Source organism: Rhineura floridana, chromosome 19, assembly GCF_030035675.1.
Source record: "Rhineura floridana isolate rRhiFlo1 chromosome 19, rRhiFlo1.hap2, whole genome shotgun sequence".
Taxonomy (NCBI): Eukaryota; Metazoa; Chordata; class Lepidosauria; order Squamata; family Rhineuridae; genus Rhineura; species Rhineura floridana.
The window spans coordinates 28668778-28688973 of NC_084498.1; the positions used below are offsets into that span (position 1 = coordinate 28668778).

A 20196-nucleotide genomic window follows, 5' to 3' on the forward strand; every position below is an offset into this window, starting at 1 on the left:
CCTCCCTCCCTAGGCGCTTGGGCAGGCGGCGCTCCCCGTAGACTGCTTAGAGCCCCGCACACAATGGGCGGAGCGAGGAGGAGCCTGCTGTGCTGGTGTCTGTTGAGGCTGGTGGTGTATTTTGGTGGGGTGTGTGTGCCAGGCTGGCGCGCAATCGCAGCTCCAATGAGGTGCCGAAGTCCTCCGGTGAGTTCTGAGGTTCCTCCACCATCCACCCCGGCGGATGTTTAAAAACCGCTTCTTCTGGCCTAGCTGAACTCGCAAATCGCTTATCCAGCCCAGGAAATGCCTTCCTTTCTTTATGTATCTGTGCTCCCACGGCGGGGCAGCCATAGCAACGGATGGATTAGGCAAATCGAGGCCTCCTTTCTGATTGGCCGCCCGTCCGGAGGCCACGCACACGTGGCTCTTTCTTCCCTCGACACAACACAGCCCACGCTGTGCCATTGGTTATGGCGCCTGTCATTCCGCTCTCGCCTCACCCCCTCGAGTAGCTTCTCTCTAGTCCTTACCTGGTTGATGCGCCTGGGAAGCGCGACCTGAGTGGTCGAGTCTTCCGTCCCTCACGCCCCTGTTCTCTTCCTGTCATTTCATTGGCCTGGCAGCTGGAGGGGCTGGGCTTCTCCCAGCGCCCGGCCTTAAAGGGGCCGCAGCCCTTTCCGCTCTCGGCCCGGCTCCCTCGCTGCCCCGTCATGGCCTATCAGGGCTTCGTGGCGGAGTACCTGGGCATCCCCGCCGTGACGCGCGCCTACACCACCGCCTGCGTCATCACCACTGCTGCCGTGGTAACCCCTGGGGGTGGGTGGTGGTGGTGGTGTGGCAGGCTGGGGTTCAACAGGAAGAGCGCAGCCTGCTGGCCCGGTGCGATGCCTGCCTGCCTACATTGCAGGGAAAGCGTTTCCCCGTCAGCCTGGCCCAGCGCCTCGGGCTGGGGTGGAAGGCTGATCGCAGGGGGTCTGCTGCTCTCCCGGCGGGAGGAGGCGGGGGCGAAGGGCGCGCCCGGCCCAGAGTTCTCGCTTGGGCTGCGCCTGGGCCCCGAGAGCGCCGGCTGGGCTCCCTTACGTGGTCGGGGCGGCACCTGGTTGGGGGTGGGGGGAATGCCAGTAGCCAGTCTGCTGCGGAATCCCCCGTCTCCCTCCCGGGTCATTTGTGGCGGGCCGTGGCAGCATCGCCTCCTCCTCCTCCTCTTTCCGAGGAGGGCAATAAGAAGGCGCCCCGTCACAACGCTCCTTTGAGAATCGGGCTGGGGTGGGATTCGCTTCGGTTGCTGTTTGTAGGGAGCTCCGGGCAGGGAGCTGCCTGGAAAGTTCTCCTAAAGAGCGGGAGTAGCACAGGCAGGTGCCGCCTCCAGCGCCCAGGCGCCAGGCTAAACAATTTTTTACTGCTTTGGTATCTTGCAGCAATTAGAATTCATCACCCCTTTCCAGTTGTATTTCAACCCAGATCTCATTTTCAGAAAGTTCCAGGTGAGACACGTGTTTGGGCGCGTGTGTGTGTGTGGGGAGCCCCAGTGTTCTGCTTCCCAGCCTCAGGGCAGACAAGAGAAGTTTGCAGTGACAGCTCTTAAGCGTAATGCTGCCCTGCTGAGAAAGGCCCTTCTTGTCTGAGCAGAGCCAAAAGCCGCCAGCTGCTCCCAAGGCGGCCAGGGGAGGGAGCTGGAGCTGCCTTGGCCTCCTGCTTCTCTTTTCCTTTTTCTTCTCTTGCAGATCTGGAGGCTCATCACCAACTTCCTCTTTTTCGGGCCCCTGGGATTCAGCTTCTTCTTCAATATGATATTTCTGTATCCTTTGACCTTGGCTATTCTGTTCTTCTTTGCCTTTTCCAAAAAGTGTTCTTAGTCGCCTGGGTTGTCCCAAGAGCAACACAAGTTGGCTCTGTAGTTCTGCATGATTAAAGGAAACAGCAACTAGAAGAGAATCCTCAAAATAGCAAGAGGCAAGTTCCATGCTCTGCTGCAGGCTGCCGTGAACCATGCAGCACTTTCAGACCATGAGGTCCACCTAAAGTCAGTGGAAGAAAGGTGGCACATCCTCCAAATCATAGCCTGGTTATGAACTGTGGGCTACCCAATTTAAATGGCAAAAATATCTTAACACAAACTGCAACATTAATGTGTGCAACAAAGTATCAAAACTAGACCAAGATGTAAAATGCAAAACTCCTGGTGTGATACAGAATGCCTTATTGCATATAGTAGGAAGTTTCTGCCCATGCACAGGCAGCCAGCTTAGATACGCTGCTCAAATGGGAAGGTAGTTGCAGTACACTCTTGCCCCCAAATCTCAGCCGGCTGGAAGGAAGCCCGGTCCAAGTACTGGCCATGCCAGGACAGGAATGGACGGGAACAGCTGAACTAGGGCACTTTAGGAGCAGGCAGTTGTTGAGATGGATGTGTGATGACGAGCTCAGAAACTTCCTTTCCTTGTAACCATAGAATATGAAGGAACTGTTCTTAGGACTGAAAGCCTCTTACAGGAATATTGTCACCCAGAGCACAGGAGGCTGCCAAAGAAACTTAGGAAATGTGTGGATGTGAGGTCCCAAAAAGAGCTGTCTGTGTCCCCTGGCCAAGGGCTGCTCTGGGTCTTAGCCTTGAGCTGGCATTTCTGGCTCATTTGTACTCTTCACCAGTAGGCATGTGAGTGCATATATATATACTTGATGGAGCTCCAGTACACCTGAAGCCAAATCCCCAGCCCCTTTCATACTATGGTGCCAGAGGCTCAGCCTTTGCAGAGTTAGCCTCTGCAGCTCTGCTGGATGGCCCTCTGCCCTCAGGCTAAATGCTCCATGGTTGGGTTCAGGCCTGCCCCCTTTACCCCTGCTCAGGAGGCTGCTTCTGCCCTGGCTGCATTAGCAATAGGCAGTCCTGTCCAGTAAGCCATCCGTTAGCTTCCTCTACTGCCCCCCTCCATTGCTGCCTGCTCACAGGTACCGATACTGCCGCATGCTGGAGGAAGGCTCTTTCCGCGGAAGGACTGCAGACTTCATCTTCATGTTCCTCTTTGGAGGGTTTCTCATGACAGTATCCTTTCCCATTGATTTGCTGGGGTCCTCCTTCCGGAGGGGATTTTGCTCTTGCCTGGGACCACAGGGTGTTCACCAGCCAAAATGGAGTTCACAGTTCTCCGTTCAAAGGGGCAGCCACCTTGTGCACCCTGAAGGCTGGTTCTGTCTGAAAAGATCATGGTTTGCTTGTTTCAAACTTTCTCCGTCAAGCCTAGGTGACAATTAACGGTCTCTTTGCCCTTCATGCAAATTCTTCTCTGTTCCCCATCAAGTCTGCTGCTGTATTTGAAGCACACTTTAAAAAACAAAAGATCTTAACCCAATGTCCTTTCACATTCACCTCCCCTCATGGGACTTTCTATCTCTGTGTGTGTATTTCTGTTCCCATAACCCTGCCCATAATGGCTTCCCACTGAAAATGTCAGTTCACTCCTTTGCAGGGTTGTGAAACCATAAAGTTTCATTAAGGCCATCTGCATCTGGTTGGAAAGGCTCAGACCCTAAGACGATTCAGCAAGTTCAACTGGTCCAATACTAGCAGCCAAGTTACTAGCTGGGGTCCAGTTTAGTTCTCTTATAACCCCTGTTCTAAAACTGCTGCTTTGGTTGCCGGTTCATTTCTGGGCAGACTGTTTTACCCCTTATATACCCAGCGATCACTGCACTGTGCAGGTGAGGGCCTCCAGCAGATACCATCTTACCAGGAGGTCTGTTCTGCACAACATAGGAAACAGACCTTTAGTGTTGTGGCACCAACACTTTGGAATTCCCTCCCCTGAAATATTAGGCGCCTTCTCTGCTATCTTTTTAGCACCTGCTGAAGGCTTTCCTCTTTCAACAAGCCTTATCCCAGTCTGCGTCTGTGTTGGAATTGCTTTGTAAGATGTTTTTAAAGATTTTTTAAAAAAATATGTTTTTAAGACATTTTATTTTTAAAATGATTTTTGAGATGTTTTAAGATGTTTTCAGTGTTTTGCCCTGTTTGTTGCCATGGGCTCCTTCTGGGAGGAAGGTCAGGATAGAGATTTAATAAATAATAATAATAATAAATATCATTTCCATCATATGCTCTCTTTACTTTGCCCTTTGACATTTGAGAGATGTAGGACCCACCCTATTCTTGTGATTGTCATTTGTTTTAAGTATTGTATTCTTAAATTGCTGTGCTCTGCCCTGAGACCTTGTGGCAAAGGATGGGTAAACCATGATCCTCCTTAGGGGCCCTTTAGGCCTTTGTCAAGCTAAGGAAGCCTGCCCCCTCCCCTGCCCTCCTTGACTCTGTAACTCTCAGCTCTTTGGACTCTTTGCCAGCCTCTTCTTCCTGGGCCAGGCATTCACCATCATGCTGGTTTATGTGTGGAGCCGGAGGAATCCCTACATCCGCATGAACTTCTTTGGGCTGCTGAACTTCCAGGCACCTTTCCTGCCCTGGGTCCTGATGGGCTTCTCGTTGCTACTGGGGAACTCCATCATCATTGACCTCTTAGGTGAGCGGGAGGGGAGGGAGGGTGGGAGGACTTCTGGGGGCTGTCCTAGGTAGCTCCTCTTCTCCTTGCAGAGCTTCTCGGCATATCCATGAAGGGCAAGGGGGCTCAGCAAGGGGTGTGCTGGGTGAGGGCAATGCTGATTCTGCAGCAGTGATCCTCTGAGTGCACAGCTGACTCTGGGGCAACCCAGCTCCCTTGAGGACAGCTGCTAACCCTAACCCTAACCCTTGAGATGACATGCCGAGAATATCCAGTTATGATTTTCTTTTAGAGGTGTCTTACAAGAGTGGTGATGAGCAAAAACATGCAGTCCATGCCTAAAAGTGGTTTTTACAAGTCTGGCACTTGGCCATAGCTGTCTCCACAGGATCAGGGGCTGGTATGGTAGCAGTTAGAAAAAGAGAGATCCAGCCAAGGGGGTTGTGGGGCTGCAGATGTTGTGTAAGATGCTGTGGGGAGGTGCACGCTGCTACAACACCAGGAACAATGCTGGCACATAGTAAAACGATCCTCTTTTGATCCTGCTTTTCAAAGGAGGTTTCTCCAATAGCACTCAGGAGTGACCCACTAATGGTGTCATACTGGGACTGCTGAATTATCCAGAGGCAGAGATTCCATTAGATATTGGCCAGACAGAGGGAAGTAAGAGGCCAGGCAGCTGGATCAATCACCCTAGGAGCATCATCCCGTCTGAAGCAGGGGTCAAATGCAGAGGCTTTCACTCTGTTAACAATGTTCTCTGCCTGCAGTGGATTAAGAAGACTCTTACTTAGAAGTCCCACGTTTTGCAGTAAGGTCTCTGTGTACCTCTGTTATGCTACAAGGACATTCTGATGGCAAATTTAACAGACCAGGAACGTGCCAAATAAAAATATTTGTATGTCTGCAGGTGGAAGATTTTAAGTCCAGCCCTATAAACTCAACTGCTAAAAGTGGTTTGGGACATGAATGGCTTTTCAGAGCTTTATTTCTCTGGCAGGAATTGCTGTGGGGCATGTCTATTACTTCCTTGAGGATGTCTTCCCCAACCAGCCTGGAGGGAAAAAATTGCTGCTAACACCAGGATTCCTGTAAGTCACCCATGTCTGTAAGTCAGTAAACAGCCAGCTTCATCAGGCAGCCCTGACCAGCCACTCTCGTGAGATCAGACCCAAGCTCTTGAAGAGGCAATACTATGAGTGATGCAGGCAGGATATTATTTCCCTGGTTACACTTTCTAGGAAGGAGTGGATGGCACATAAAAGAAAGGGGAATAGGACTGGTTTGCACATTAAGTTTCCAGGTGTACACCTTAAACTATAACATGTGAAGGAGGCAAAGGCCTGTTTGGAAATGCATGAAGCACCCAGGGGTACTCAGCAGTGAGCCCAATTGACTCCTGCAGCCCTCTGTTGAATGTCCTCTGTGCCACTGAAGTTTGGCAAGGCTCAGCAGGAGGTTTCCGAAAGCTGTTCCCTGCCCATTTGTGCCACATGTTACAAGGGAGGCAGACAGACCATTCAATGCAGATTTTGCATGTTTGGAGATCTCACTGCGTTTTTAGATGCTATGTCGTATCACAGAACTGGGAGGGGGACTGCCTGTAACCTGATTTTGTGTAAGCCATGGCTATGAAAAAGCCAGTGAGACTTCTTTCTGCGTTGTAGGGAAAAGCTGCTTTCTCCCTGTAATATAGATTTTATTTTGTGGTTGGGCTTTTCATTTGCAGAAAGCTTGTATTTGACCCTCCTGAGGATGACCCCAACTACAATCCACTCCCGGAGGACCATCCAGCACCTGCTCCAGGCCAAAACCAGCCCCAGGAGCCCCAATAGTGATGGCCCAGCATCTCCCCTTGCCCACTAGACTACTACTATGCTACTGTACTTGGACAGACGTATGGATTGCCCTCTCAGCAGCAGAACTCCCCCCCCCGCATTGAGAGCTGTATTCTGCTGCCACTCCAGCTGTCTTTTGCTGCTGTCCTCCAGCGGAGTTGAAGGGAGGGGGAAGTCTTATGCTGGATGCTGTCAAGGACTAGAAGACGCATCTCTGCAAGCCCTGCCCAGAAGAACAGGACTTTGCAGACCCTGAGCATGCTGAGCCTTGCCCTCTTCAACTTCCATGTTAATCCAAAACAAAAAAATCTTTCAATGCCAGCCTGTTTGGGGCTGAGAAAATACACTGTCAACAGAAGTGCCCTCCTCTCTGTCATCCCTGCCTTACTGCACCAACTCTGGATCTAGCCCGCAATTGGGGATACTTTGTTTTTGAGGCCTCAGCTGCCCAAGGTTAGTGTAGGCAGTGCTCATTCCACGTGTGGGTCACATACTTCCCTGATTACCTCCTGCAGTATTCCTTCACCTACTCCAGGGATTGCCAATTTATTTCAAGCTCGGTAAAAAAAAAAAAAAATGGTGATGCATGGCTTGCTGTCCCTCAAGGTAGCATCTCTGGACCTCAGTGAGAAGTTTCCCTGATTTTAGAGCTCTGGTAATAAATGGCGCCGGAGGGCTTTACAAACAATGGGTGGGGGGCAGATTTCAGTGAGGTCTGCATCCACAGGTCACTTTGTCTCTTGTGCAACATGTCTGTTACTCTGTGCACCCTGGCCCATGATGTTATTTTCTAGTAGCAGTTAGAAAGCACTGGGAGTGGATACTTTATACAATTTAGTTTTCTCTAACAGCCCCTGGAGTCTTACCCTCTAGCTCTGAAAGGTGGTAGGAGAAAACAAGTCCCAGCCCTTCCCACTGTGCAACTCAAGCTTTGGGAGCACACTGAGTAAGGCAGGTGCAAAAGAGGCTCTTGGAGGAGATGAGTTGCCAGCAGGTATCCTGTGCCCGGAACCAGCCCTGCCTCCACCAACTCCAGCATGACTACACCCCTCTCAAACTTAACTGGAATGATGGGGAAGAGAGGTATCCTCCATGATGCTCCTCCAGACGGGCTGCATCCTCCTACTTGGTGGGTGCTGGAAAAGGAACAGCCTTCTTGTCACTTAGGGCTTTCCCAGCTAGCTTCAAAACAATTGGGGGAACCCAAGATGTAGATGCTCCCCAAGAAGCCATTTTGAGCACACAGTGAAAAGGAGGCTCAGGCTGGCCTCATCCTGTGGCAGACCAGTGTTGGCCCAAAGCCATGGGCCAACAATGGGCTACTTCAGAAGCAGCTTCAGGGAATGGGTTACTGGGTGTGTGATGATAGCCTTGATGACTCATGCATGTCAGGATTTTTTTTGTTCTGGAAAGGGATAAGGGGTTCATTTGGTACCTGCTTTCTAGGAAGCGGGAAGAGCTTCATAATTTCTCAGTTGTGTAATTTATCACATGTCTACAGAACTGTTTTTTGTAAAGGCAGAGCACAAACATCTGTGCCTTCAAACATTACAAAAAGAAGCCACTAGCAGGACTTTTTGGTGTGAAACAAATGACCCTTACCACTGAATTTCCAACCATTAAATTCAGGCATATTATTTTGGCTCAGTTCTCTTGCAGTGGTCTGGAGCTCTTGCTTAACAAGTAGAATAATGTGTGTGACAGATGTTGAATGCTAAGATGCCCATGCCAGCGAGGACAAACAAAGCACCAGCCTGCAGGCACTGCCTGTGACTGCTTGCTTAGGCAGCTCATTCAAGCCCTTCCCAAACCCAGCAGATTCTCCAGGTGCATCCTGTGCTGCTGCTTTTCTGGATTGGCCTGCAACTGCACTCACTGTGGACCCACCACACAAACCCAAGCAATGCTGACTGAAGCAATAAGCCTCAGCAGCATCTACCCCATACATGCAACTGGGAGCGTCTGAAACCAAGAAAAACAAGCTTGCACTTCATATTCATTCCATATTTCTTTTTTTTTTTGGGGGGGGGAGGTCAACTGAATCGGAAGTTGGTTACTTGCAAAATAAATGGCAAACCTTCAGCACAGTGTTCCTGACAGACTCAAAAGTGTTTTATTCACACATAATAGGCAAGAATCCAACACAAACTGTTCCTCCTGTTGCTTGTAAGACAAATTCAAGGAAAATAGAAATCCCATCTGGCTCATTCTGCTAAAAGGAGGTTAAGTCAGAGTGACTACCATAAAAGAATATTTTAAGAGTTCTAACAGCAGCTCAAATCTTGCTGTTACCCTCCAGTTCTAACACAAGACTAAATGGATTTACTCCAACAATTCTAACGTAAAATAAGCAATTCGTTAGTTTTGTGGAAGATGCAGCAGTAGCTGCATCATGAAAAACAGCAGCCCTCTAATAGTGCTCCCGTATGCTGTGACGAAGGATGGGATGCAGAAAGGAAAAGAAACAGAAGGAAGTAATCAGCAGCAGCTTAAAACGCTGATGGCAAAGGAAAAAAGTCTGGAAATAAACATCAGAGATACCCGATAGAAACAAAAATATAATTCATTTCTTTTATTTAAAAACTTTTCCTAAGGTGTTTTTTTTTGGGGGGGGGAGGGAGAGAAGGGCTCAGACAGCTGCCACAGGTCTTTATTGGACCCCTTGTTCAACAGGAAGCCATGAGGTGGAAGGAGGAGAGGTCACCACCCCTCTGGTTTGCTGGGCCAGCCAATGCAAATACTGCCCATCTCCAGGTGGGCATGTAAAGCAAAACAAATGCTTGCCTCTTCATGAAGACAGCCTGGAGACTGACTACTCTCGTCCACATCTGGAGGCTTACCAAGCTGGAGCTGTGTTAGCCAAACGCCTCATGCGCCTGCAAATAAGAAAACGAACTAGCGTGAACAGCAGCAGTAGCAGATTTGGGGGTTTGTTTTAGCTTAGATTGGAGTGATGGGGGAGGGAGGACATGACAGAGGCTGAAAAACTCACAAGTGGCGTGGTGAGAGCAAGCATGGAACAATCACCCCCGCTTCCAACGCATGCAATCTGCCGGGTCACCCAAGGAAAAGTGTTCAAACAATGTACTGGGATTTGCTGCCACTGGAAGTTGCAATGGCCAACAGCACAGACAGTGAACACCCCACTAACCCAAGGTGACAATGATGCCTCAGTTCTGCTTCAGAGCCCCAACACACCTGCCCCTTGTTAACCAACATGTCCCTTGTCAAAGCAGAGAAGCCTTTCAGGTGCATTTGACAAAAAGGGGAGTACAAAAGCCACACAGCCAGGCAGCCGCACCTTGTGTTTCGGTCTTGGTCTCGGATTTTCTTCTCCATTTCTGCATCTGTCAGGGTTTCAAGCAGAGGGCACCACTGGTCAGCATCCCCGGTGTTGCGAATGGCAATCTCCACTGTTGGCAGAGGATTCTCGCTGGACGAGAGCCAAGAACAAAGACAGCTGAACCCCAAAGCTTGGAGTACGTCATCACATGCTTAATTCGAACCCAGATGCACCATGGACCACCACATCAAGAAGAAGCATGTCTGAAGCCAAGGTGGCAGCAGGTGGAAGACACACTGCAGAGCAGACGAGTCTCCGTATCAAAAGTAGCTGGAGTCTTGCAGTTGCAACACTGAACCCATTGGATTCCCCCCAAAAAATATTTTTGGGGGGATTAGGCAGAAGCATAAGTTGTACTCCTTACCTGAATGCATATGTCTTCTGATGCCAGCTCAGCTGGCCCCGGATGCTGTAAGCTATGGTGGTGACGAACTCGCCGCCCAGCCCAAGCTCTGAGCACAGCTTCAGGGCAAACTTCTCAGGGGAATTCTCCTTCTCAGACATGTCCCACTCAAATTGGTCCACCAGGGAGATGTTCCCCACGTGGATGTTGAGCTAGATGCAAATGTCACAACTGAGTATCCTATCACTTGCATTTCAAATGACCTTAAACTATCTCCCACCCCTCATTCTCCTCTCTACTTGGGGCTTGTAAGTGCTACGCTCAAGTAGCAAACGACGTGCTTTTAGTCTGGCACAGGCAGAACTCAGCAATTCACTGGGAAATGGCTGTGGTTGACCGGACCACTCCTCACACCAGAGAGCCACTTTCAGAACCAACCCTCCTCCTTGCCTTAATAATGACACGTTGATCTGACTGGTCCTCCAGAATACTGTCTGTAGGATAAGATTCGATCTGTTGTCGTATCGCTGATGCAATCGCAGGGACAAAGGTCAGCGGATTCAAATCCAGATCATCACAGAGAATCTCCGAAAACATTTCTGGGGTCATTAGTTTTTCTGACAGAGGCAAAGAAGAAGTCTAGATTATTGCCATGGTACGTATATAATATCTATCAATTGGCCTGCTACAGGAGGTGCATCCAGACATCTACAAAGCTTGCTGAAATAAAGGGTGGACTTCTTCAGTGAGTCTATTCCACCCTGCCACCTCCCGGCCATCGCTGGCAGTGGCAGCTACTCATCCTCTTCCTCCCCACTGCACCTGTCTGCTTGCTCATCCCCACTGTGCCAGACTAGAGGCAGGTGAGTAAGCAGGCTGCAATGGCAACGAGGAGGAGGGGGAACCAGGATTCTCTTGGCAGAGGACCCCCTGCTAGCATGCAGCCTCCAACAGGTGCCCAACCCTCAACACTAATCCCATAGCTCAACTCATCAGGAACTGCTGGTGCTTCTTAGCGACTTCCACAACCTTTCAATTTGGTTTCACTCTCTATTGGGCACAGTGCATTTCATCCATACTGGTACTGAGGCTGTACATGTAAGGAAAATCACGCACAAGCTACATGTTAATGTCTCATCAGCAGGGAAAGGGATCCTCCCCTCTTTTTTGGAGGAAGTACAAAGCAATACTCTACAGATGTAAGAGGACCATCTGCAGCCCTCCAGCCATTGCTGGACTCCAAGTTCAACAGCCCCAAGCTAGCATGGTCAATAGTCTGAGATGACAAGAGTTGTAGTACAGCAACAATTAGAGATCTATAGGCTCCTCCTCCCTGATGTGAAACAAAATTATAAAGGCCTTTCCAGAATGAAAGCAGATCAGAATTGCAATATATCAACCCATGGCAGGTTCGTGAGCACCTGGTGAAATGTACAGCTGCCTTGTTGGGAATGGAAATGCTAAAACAACCCAATAATTTCTTAGGTGCAGACAGATGTGTTAATAGGCACACGATGCAAATGCTTTGGCTGCAGAGAGACATGACCTTCCCCATTTCCAGGGTAACAGTTACAGAGAGAAGTGCAAGAGCCACTGGAGCATCCTCAGGTCTTCTTGCCCCTAACAGAAAGCAGACCTGTCCATGAAAAGTCACAGAGGCAGCCACAAAATGGCCACTTTTGTTACATTTCTGTAACATTTTTTAGACGTGACATAACTGAAATATAATGCATTAGTAGATGTCATACTTGACTATGTCACCCCAAATGTTTTAGGGCCAATGAAATAAGATTATCCACTTCCCACCCTTTACACACCATTCATGTTCCACGTGAAAGCGTCTCTCAGTTTCTGCCCATCTATTTCCATGTCGAGTCGGATGGGAACCAGCACCTCCGGCTGAGAAGCATTCTCATGGATCACAGCTGGGTCATGGTCATCAAAGCTAAATACAAAAAGGGGGCAGGACATGGGCACTCGGGTAGGCAGGGAAGTTGCTGGTCAGCATGTGGGATGGGGGTAGGAAGCAGCAGGCTGGCTCCCATGCCCAGAGCTTGTCCTCACCAGAACAGCCAAGCTAACAAAAGAGCACATGCAGAGTGCATGTCCCACCGGGGATGGGAGGACTCCCAGACAGAAAGCAAGGCTTCTGAGGCAGCCTTCAGCCTCCTAAAATCAGGTCTTGCCCCAGTCCTCAAAATGATGATGGGAATTAACGGAAGAAACTCAGGGATATTGCATAAGGTTTGGAGCGCCCTGCATTCACATTCTCTTTCCTTGCTGTACTGGGAGGTGGCGATTATCTCCATTCTGCAGATAAGAACCGATGCCAGGATACTCAGGGTTGTATCCAATTACATTCTGCTCAGAGTAGACCCAATGGAATTAATGGGCCTAAGTTACTCATGTCCATTATTTTCAATAGGTCTACCCTAAGTAGGATACTAAAACCCTTAGATCTGCACACTGGCTTCCAATGTCCATATACTCAACACCATTTTCTTGTGTGAAAATTTCCCATTCATTTCCAAGAGTCAGCAATACACATACCAGAGAGGGAAGGTTCTCTTCTTGTCTCTGCCCATCCGGTTTCTGTTAATGGTTGTTGAGCATGGCACGGCATCAAGGTGGTGGGAACTGTTTGGAAGGGTTGGAACCCACTGGCTGTTCCTTTTTGCCTTCTGTTCTCTAGGAGGAAGAGGACAAGATCACATGTGCATGAGGAACAATCTTCAGGGGTTAAGAGTGCGTGCATGTATGTGGGAGAATGAATAAACTACAGCACCAGGTCTACTCATTGGTCATATGCTGGAAACACACAGTGATCCAGGGATCACAAACAAGATGTGTTACTAATACAACCCAAGATTTGCCTGCCAGCAAAATCAAGAGCTGTCACTTAAAGATATCTGCTAGAACCTTTCATTATGTCAGAAGCCTCTTGGGAGAAATAGTGGTCTTCCTTCACACAGGGTCTATTTTTTCCGGTTTGTTTGGCTTTTTGTTTCCCAGTGAGGAGCACCACCGTGGCCTAGCGCTTAGAGCATCACACTACTGCTAGGGAGACCCAGTTCAAATCCCCATGCGGGCATGAAGCTCACTGGGTGACCTTGGAGCGTCACCAGCACTTAGCCTAACCTATTTCACAGGATCGTTGTGGGAGAAGTAGGACCATTTATGCTGCCTTGCATAAATTTGATGTTGCAATAAAAGGCAATGTATTAAAATATGTAAATACCTAAGGTAGGTGGGAGGCTCAGTGCTGATGGAGACTGCCTTGTATTTCTCATCATTTCCATCCAAGATCTCTTCTACTTCTGATGCTTTCAAGAGAGTCACGCTAGTGGCCAGTGTGGTATAACCGTGATCTGGAACAGGAAAGAGGGGGAGGGAAAGAGGTGCGGATCAAGGGTTATTAGCTGCGAGATGGGATTTGAGAGGCAGAGCTCCTCATTAACTGACAGAAAGGTCAGGGAGTTAGGCAGTCACTCATTTCACAGTCACGTCAACAGTCTGGGTGGCTAGAAAACAGCCAGGCTGCTCAGAGAGCTCCCCTGACCCTCTTTCTCCCATCCCCTTTTGACAAATGGCTTTCCCAAAATACAACCCCCTCTCAAACACTCAGAGGATGCAAGCCACCTTCTGAATAGGCATCCCACACCACATGCACACCCCTCACGATGCCTGTCTAAGTGATGGGTGCTGCCAACTCCCTGAGGCAGACTCCAGACACACCCACTGAAGGACATCATGGAACGTTCACTGGGCTGATTCAAGGAAATTAGGATGAGTCTGAGGGCATAAGGTAACAAATATAGAAAAGTGTCGTGGAATGCTATCAAGTGCTTGGCACAGTGCTGGAGTCCACTCTCTTGCAGGAGTAGGGACATAATCGCCTCCAGATAAGTCATTGCTGGGTAGTCAAGAGGCAAAGCTACCCTTCAGAGCCTGTCCAACAAATACACAGGAAGATCTGAAGAGAATCGAGGAGAACAGGAAGCGAGGTCACCAAACATCAGGGAACGCTTCAGATCCCCTGGCAAGCCTTAGCAGCAGCAGAATGAGAATAAGCAACAGCAAGGGAGTGTGACACATGCATGTCTGGACTCACATCTTCTGGGGCTGTGACTCCGCTGAGATTCTACAGAAAAAAGAAAGTAAGATGTTAAAAGAGCAAATTCGGAAGTTGATGGAACTTGGAGAGGAAACCACAAACAAGGCTTAAGACCTCGCTGGTGGGCCTGGCCCCAAATATTTTGCTGTTTGAGCAGGAAAACAAATACCCCCCCCCCACGTCAAGGTCTGGAGCAGGAGTTCACAAGCCTGGTCCGGTCACTGCGGCACTCAGAGTTAATCGCGCAAGCGATAAAAACGGAACAATACAAAAAAAGGCCATTTCAGCGAATAAAACATCGAGTGGGAGGCGGCGGGGAGCGGATGCCTCCATCCCACATTCGGCGGCGGCTCTCCCACCCACCCAGCCCGGGAACAGCCGAGCCAGACCCCCGTCCCCTCCAGCCCGCCCAGCCCCTGGGCTCGGCCCGGCTCACCCACCGTGGGACGAGGCGACGATCTTCTTGCGCTCCTCCACTGTGGCCAGGCGCCTCCAGAGCGACGGGTATCGCTTATACAGAGAGCCCCGGAACATCCGCAGGTAGTTGCCCACCTGCAAGGAGGAAGCGCCGGGCGCAGAGAGGGCGCGCCGTCAGCGAGGGGAGAGTCCTCTCGGGGGACCCTCCGCGCCTCTCGCGCGGGGGGGGGGACGGGCAACCGGGGGGAGGGGGGACGGGCAACCGGGGGGAGGGGGGACGGGCAACCGGGGGGAGGGGAGCCGCGGCGCCCCCCTTCCCCGGCGCCCCCCTTCCCCTCCCCCTCCTCTCCTCTCCCCCTCCTCACCTCGGAGCCGATCATGTAGAACTCGCCGTCCTCCTCCAGCTGGAACTTGACTGGCTTCTGCCCGAAGGTCTTGCTCAGCGCCATCATCATCATCGCGGCGGCGGCGGGGACGGGGGGGGAGGGACGGGGACAAGCCGGGCTGGAGAAGCGACGGGAGGCGTCCGCGGCCCAACTTTAGGGGCGAATGCGCATGCGCGCCTGCCGAAGCCTTTCTCCATCCCGACGTGGGCGGGAGCGAGAGGGATGAGCGTCGGAGGCCACGCCCCTTGACGGCGCGGAGCAGGAGGAGGCGGAGGGCCATGTTTAGGACTGCGCCTGCGCGCGGAGGAAGGGCCTTCCCGCCCCAACAAAGGAAAGGCCCGGGAGCAGCCCCGCCCCTTCCTTCCACGGCGGGCGGGGCCGGTTGAGTTCGGAGGCGGAGCCTGTCCGGCCCTTGGCGCTCTGTGGCACAGCTCACACCGGCCCCTCGGACCTGGCAAAGCCGCTTTCGCCGGCCCGCGAGAAGCCAGGGCAGGGCAGGCCGAGGCCGGCAGCTCTAGCCCACTCTCACGCCGCAGCGGCCCCGCCCCTTTTGTGTGTGTCCCTTCCTCTCTCACCCCCCGCAATATATTTATTGTTCCATCTTGCTCCGCACAGGGGCCGCCCGGTGACGTCGGGGAGAGCCCCGCTCTTTCCCAGCAAGTGGTGCTCAGAGATGAGGTTCCTCTGAAGGTGAAGGTTCTATTTAACGCTGATGGCTACCAGCATTTTTTTTATTATTCCATTTATATTCCACCTTTCCTTCAAGGAGCTCGAGGCTGTGTACAAAAACATGGTCCTGTCTTCACAGTTTTATTCTCACAACAATCCTGTGGGGAAGGTTAGGGTGAGAGATAGTGACTGGCTCAGAGTCACCCAGTGAGCTTCATGGGCAAGTGAGGATTTGAACCCTGGTCCATCCCAACTCCCAGTCTGACACTCTAACCACTACACCACTCTCTCTCTCTCTCTAACAGATAATGTTAATCCTTCTCTACTTTTTTTTGAAGTAGTGTTGGCTAGTGGCCAGCACAGCTTGTGGCAGTGAATTCCCTGGTGGGAAGGCACATTTTCTTCAGATTGTTCTGAAACAACTGCCCATCTTTTTCATTGGATGAGCTTGTCTTGTAGGGTTAGGAGAGAGACTGTGTATCATTTTATATATCTATCAGTATTAGCGAGATGAAGTTTCTGGAAACGTTTGAGCCATGGGGGGGGGGAAACCAGGTTTTTTGGGGGGAGCAAATATTGGGGGAAATGAAAGAATATGCAATACCATGAAAAAGACAAATAATTGGGTGACAGAACAAATTAAACCAGAACTGTCACTAGAAGCTAAAATGATGAAACTGAGGTTATCATACTTTAGACACATAATGAGAAGACATGATTCACTAGAAAAGACAATAATGCTGGGAAAAACAGAAGGGAGTAGAAAAAGAGGAAGGCCAAACAAGAGATGGATTGATTCCATAAAGGAAGCCACAGACCTGAACTTACAAGATCTGAACAGGGTGGTTCATGACAGATGCTAGTCGAGGTCACAGATTCATAGGGTTACCATAAGTTGAAATCGACAAACAAACTAATTTTTTAAAGAACCCTTTACAGAGAGCTTCACAGGGTTCTTGTGAGGATAAAATGGATTGGAGGAGAACAGTATACGTTACCTTGAGGTCCTTAGAGGTCCTTTTAAATGGAAGAAACCATGAACATTAATTAAACTTCAGAAGCCCAAGGTGGCAAACAAACAAGCAATAAAACATCTAAAGATATATTTCAATTATTGTGTCTCCTCCAGTCCTCCACAGTGTCAAGCAGACATAAAGTACTCATTTCCCTTTGGGAAGAGAAACAGGATATAAATTTAAATAATAATGTTGATAGAAAGAGCTGGGAAAAAAAGTGAGTACTACATGACTTTGAATCGGTCTCATTATATCTATTACTCTTACTTTTTGCTTTTTTGTGTTGCTTTCTGCCCTTTTTTCCCTCCCAGATCTTCTAGGCCTGTCAAGAGGACAGAAGCAGATCCAGCCATGAGGAAGCCCATAGGCACGGAAGGCGCTGAATGCTGCTTCTCCCTTTTGTTGTGACAATGCTGTTAGCCCTAGAGGCAGAAGTGCATCTTCCTCTTGCACTTGGGAGCCTCAGGACTTGCTTGTCTCATGTACAGGAATTGTAATGATCTGATACTGTGCATAGTATTAGTTCAGAGTCTTCCTATTATGTCATTTTTGAAATAATTTTGGAGGAGGAAATATGAACACCTTGTCTAAAAAAATCATTCTAAAAGAAAATATTTTATAATCTAAAATGTTCCAGTTGTTCTAAAAAACAAAAGAAAATAAAAGGTTTCGAACAAAAATGGACACCCCCCCAGCACTTCACATTTCTAGTCAGCACCATCCCCCACCTCACCCCCTGCTTTTCTTGCCTTTCTCATTATGGAGATACATGATATGGAGCATTCCAGAGATTATTTGGTGCCATATAAACTTTACTCTGAGGCTCAGGGTCTGATGAATTTTCTTTCTTTGTAGTGTTTTAAACTTTAAAGCAAAGTAGGAACTGGGAACCAGCAACCAACTCCAACATTGTCATGACTTGACTATTTGGGTTCATCCTCCTTACGCCCTCAGTTTCTTCTGGGAAAGGCAGCGATGGTTTTTTTTTTCACGTTCTGGGGTTGTGTCCAGTTTGTTGCAGCCCTCTTTAACTTTCAAAGAGTTCACTTTGCTCTGAGAGATCATTTGAAAGTGTCCTCTCGAATTGGTGTGATATCAATAAGGTCTGTAGTCAGTTGTTAATAGGCCGAGTGTTGTTTTTGGCCACAGAAGTTTGCAGTTTAGCAGATGCACGTCAGAGAGCCCAGCAACCTTGCAGAGCCGCTGGTGTCCAGGTCTCCTGCCCTGCCACTTCCTTACTTGGAGATGTGTGTGGGGGGTCTGCCAAAAGCCAGAGTGGAGTCCTTCCTTTTTGCACCTCTTTACTCACAGCCGGAGTTCGAATCCAACGGAAGGAGGAAGTCAAATCTCCGGTAAAAGGGGTAGAGGTCCACTCAGCCTTCCATCCATCCGTGGTCGGTCCCACCCCATATATACGGTCTGCCTTGTAAACGTCGCAAGACATCACCCTAAGACTCGGAAACGACTCGCACTATAAGTGTGGGGACACCTTTACCTTTTTAATAGTCTTGCCCACTTGAACTGCCTTGCAAACTGGTTATCATTGCAAGTGAGAGTGTTAGTATTCTACCCTCCCAGGACTATGAGGTGGTAAGTGCTGAGTGGGGGCAAACATCTGCCTGCCTGCCTGTCTTCTACTATGGAGCAGGACATATAAGTATTCGTAGCATTTGTATAAATCACAAAATAATGCAACATCATATCTCTTTAAAAATCAAACAAACTGATTTAAAAACAAACCTTTTATTGCACAGAATTTCATTGCAAATGTTAACACCCTGCATTTCTAATCAAAACTGAACCGCCATTGTTACCAAAGGAGTAGTAACATGATGGCTTTCTATGTAAAAGAGAACCATAGGAAAGAAATACCTGAGGCCTAGAAATCTCATCTTGTGTGTTATAACTACGGAATCCCTACAGGAAATAGTCATCACATAAGAAATCCCTCCCAGCTCTCTCTCTCTCTCTCTCTCTCTCTCTCTCTCCCCTCGCTAGTGTAGCATTTGGCCCAATGAAAAGTTCTGGAGAATTCGAAGGCTTGCACATTATTTTGTGACACTTGATTAGATTCTGCTCTCCCACCCCCTCCATAAAAGGGTCTTTGTCCCAAGTGCTTGTAGGACCAGGGGTGGGGGGGAAACAGAACTGTGACAATGATTGTAGGTCTGCATGCATCCTACACACACCCCAGAAGACAACAACGGTCTCCCTCAGAGGAGCCACCGTGAACATGTCCTCTCCCTCCCCTGCCAGGGTCACCTGCTTAAGTTAAAGAGAGGCAGTTTGGCAGCTATGCAGAACTCCTCCTGGTCCTGCAGGCACTTGGGACAAATACCCTCTTATGGAGAGCACTTGTGTTTGCATGTCCCTGGGGCTCCTGCTGGGAGGAAGGGCGGGATATAAATGAATGAAGGAATAAATAAATAAATAATGTCCCCTTAGGGTAGACAAACTCTGCACAAAATGAACAAGAAAGCCTATGGCCTCTTTTAATGGCTTAAGGCAATTTATTGAGGCATAGATTTTCATGGGCCACAAACCACTTCATTGCGTGCCTGAAGAATAATCTGTAAATTAGGAAACATGCAGACACACACAGTTGTTACACCAAAAGGCTCTTTACATCTGGAGGAAACTCCAATAACACCAGATGGGAAACTAAGATATAAAACAACACCTTTATTGATTTTCTTTTGCAAAAGAGAGACAAGGTAAATTCGGCTTGTGCCAGAATTCCAGTCTAAAGCATTGTTACACAGTGCCAGTGATATATGCTTTCAAACACTCGTAAAACAGCCCCTCCCTCTTGCTTGTAACTTTTCAGCTTTCCCCATTGTCTTGCATTGAGCTAATGCTCTGGCCTTGATCACTTCATTCGCGCTGTTCCTACCTCCCCCAACGCTGTGCATTCCAGCGAGCCATTATCTACTTCAACAGTATCTTGTTACATGGGGGGGGGGTAAGCTAATGGTTTTAGTATCAAGCCTGAAATGAACATTTAGCCTCACAAGCACCTTGGGCGTTGTTTTTATGCTTCTATGCTATCTCAAGTTAACACATTCTATGCTGTGTCAAATTAACACTACATGCACTAGAATTCCCAAACTATGCCTGTTAGCATCACACTGGGCAACGCTTTTATATATACGTTTGCCAATTTAGAATTGTGGGTTACAAAACCTTAGGCCATAATACATTTGTTGAGGTGCTGCTAGACTCTCTCTTGGTTTTGTTCCAACAGGCAAACCTTCTGCACAGTGACAACTGTGCACAGGAGGGTGCCCTCATCTTCTAGAGGAGGCAAAGAGGCTCCTGGCCCAGCAAAGGGATCTGGGTGAGCAAAGTGGAGTTACAGGGATCCAAAGAGGCATTAACAGAAATAGCTGTAGCTGGAGATTGTATCAGGAACACCCCCCCCTTTCCTGAATTTCCAGGGCCCGCTAGTTCCTTGCACTCACATGTGCAGACATGCAAATACACAATACCTGCTTGAAAACCAATTGCTCTTTGTGTGAGTGTGCTTGCTCTCGCTCAGTGGTAGCCATCTTGTGGAGATGCTAGCTGAGTAAAGCCTGTCTCAGGTGCCTAGTCT

General features: G+C 49.2%; 2 protein-coding genes across 4 annotated transcripts; one reads left to right on the forward strand and one right to left on the reverse strand.

Annotated features, from left to right (window-relative positions):
• Positions 1 to 630: 630 nt before the first annotated feature.
• LOC133373420 (derlin-3-like) lies at positions 631 to 12795 on the forward strand. 2 transcript variants are annotated; one of them, XM_061603117.1, is made up of 7 exons: positions 631 to 785; positions 1401 to 1466; positions 1707 to 1780; positions 2932 to 3025; positions 4301 to 4496; positions 5476 to 5566; positions 12692 to 12795. In XM_061603117.1, the coding sequence occupies exons 1-7, from the start codon at positions 693 to 695 to the stop codon at positions 12768 to 12770; spliced, it is 693 nt and encodes a 230-aa protein (XP_061459101.1). In that variant the 5' UTR covers positions 631 to 692; the 3' UTR covers positions 12771 to 12795. The 2 variants fall into 2 exon arrangements, with proteins under 2 accessions (XP_061459101.1, XP_061459100.1); XM_061603116.1 differs by lacking the exon at positions 12692 to 12795 and adding an exon at positions 6205 to 7950.
• Positions 8871 to 15096, reverse strand: SMARCB1 (SWI/SNF related, matrix associated, actin dependent regulator of chromatin, subfamily b, member 1). Of its 2 annotated transcripts, none has more exons than XM_061603115.1 (10): positions 14896 to 15096; positions 14554 to 14665; positions 14111 to 14140; positions 13238 to 13367; positions 12550 to 12687; positions 11817 to 11944; positions 10450 to 10616; positions 10021 to 10211; positions 9615 to 9660; positions 8871 to 9189 (listed from the first exon to the last, which is right to left on the reverse strand). In XM_061603115.1, the coding sequence occupies exons 1-10, from the start codon at positions 14986 to 14988 to the stop codon at positions 9169 to 9171; spliced, it is 1056 nt and encodes a 351-aa protein (XP_061459099.1). In that variant the 5' UTR covers positions 14989 to 15096; the 3' UTR covers positions 8871 to 9168. The 2 variants fall into 2 exon arrangements, with proteins under 2 accessions (XP_061459099.1, XP_061459097.1); XM_061603113.1 differs by having other exon boundaries at positions 9615 to 9746; positions 14896 to 15091.
• Between the last annotated feature and the right edge of the window lie 5100 nt (positions 15097 to 20196).

Excerpts from the sequence above, each read along its gene's own strand:
- LOC133373420 (XM_061603116.1), top strand. The coding sequence starts at position 693 with ATGGCCTATCAGGGCTTCGTGGCGGAGTACCTGGGCATCCCCGCCGTG. Across the intron at positions 1,467-1,706 it reads TCATTTTCAGAAAGTTCCAG|ATCTGGAGGCTCATCACCAA; the intron begins GTGAGACACGTG and ends CTTCTCTTGCAG. Across the intron at positions 3,026-4,300 it reads TTGGAGGGTTTCTCATGACA|CTCTTTGGACTCTTTGCCAG; the intron begins GTATCCTTTCCC and ends TGTAACTCTCAG.
- SMARCB1 (XM_061603113.1), bottom strand. The coding sequence starts at position 14,988 with ATGATGATGATGGCGCTGAGCAAGACCTTCGGGCAGAAGCCAGTCAAG. Across the intron at positions 14,666-14,895 it reads TCTACATGATCGGCTCCGAG|GTGGGCAACTACCTGCGGAT; the intron begins GTGAGGAGGGGG and ends TCCTCCTTGCAG. Across the intron at positions 10,212-10,449 it reads ATCAACGTGTCATTATTAAG|CTCAACATCCACGTGGGGAA; the intron begins GCAAGGAGGAGG and ends ATTTGCATCTAG.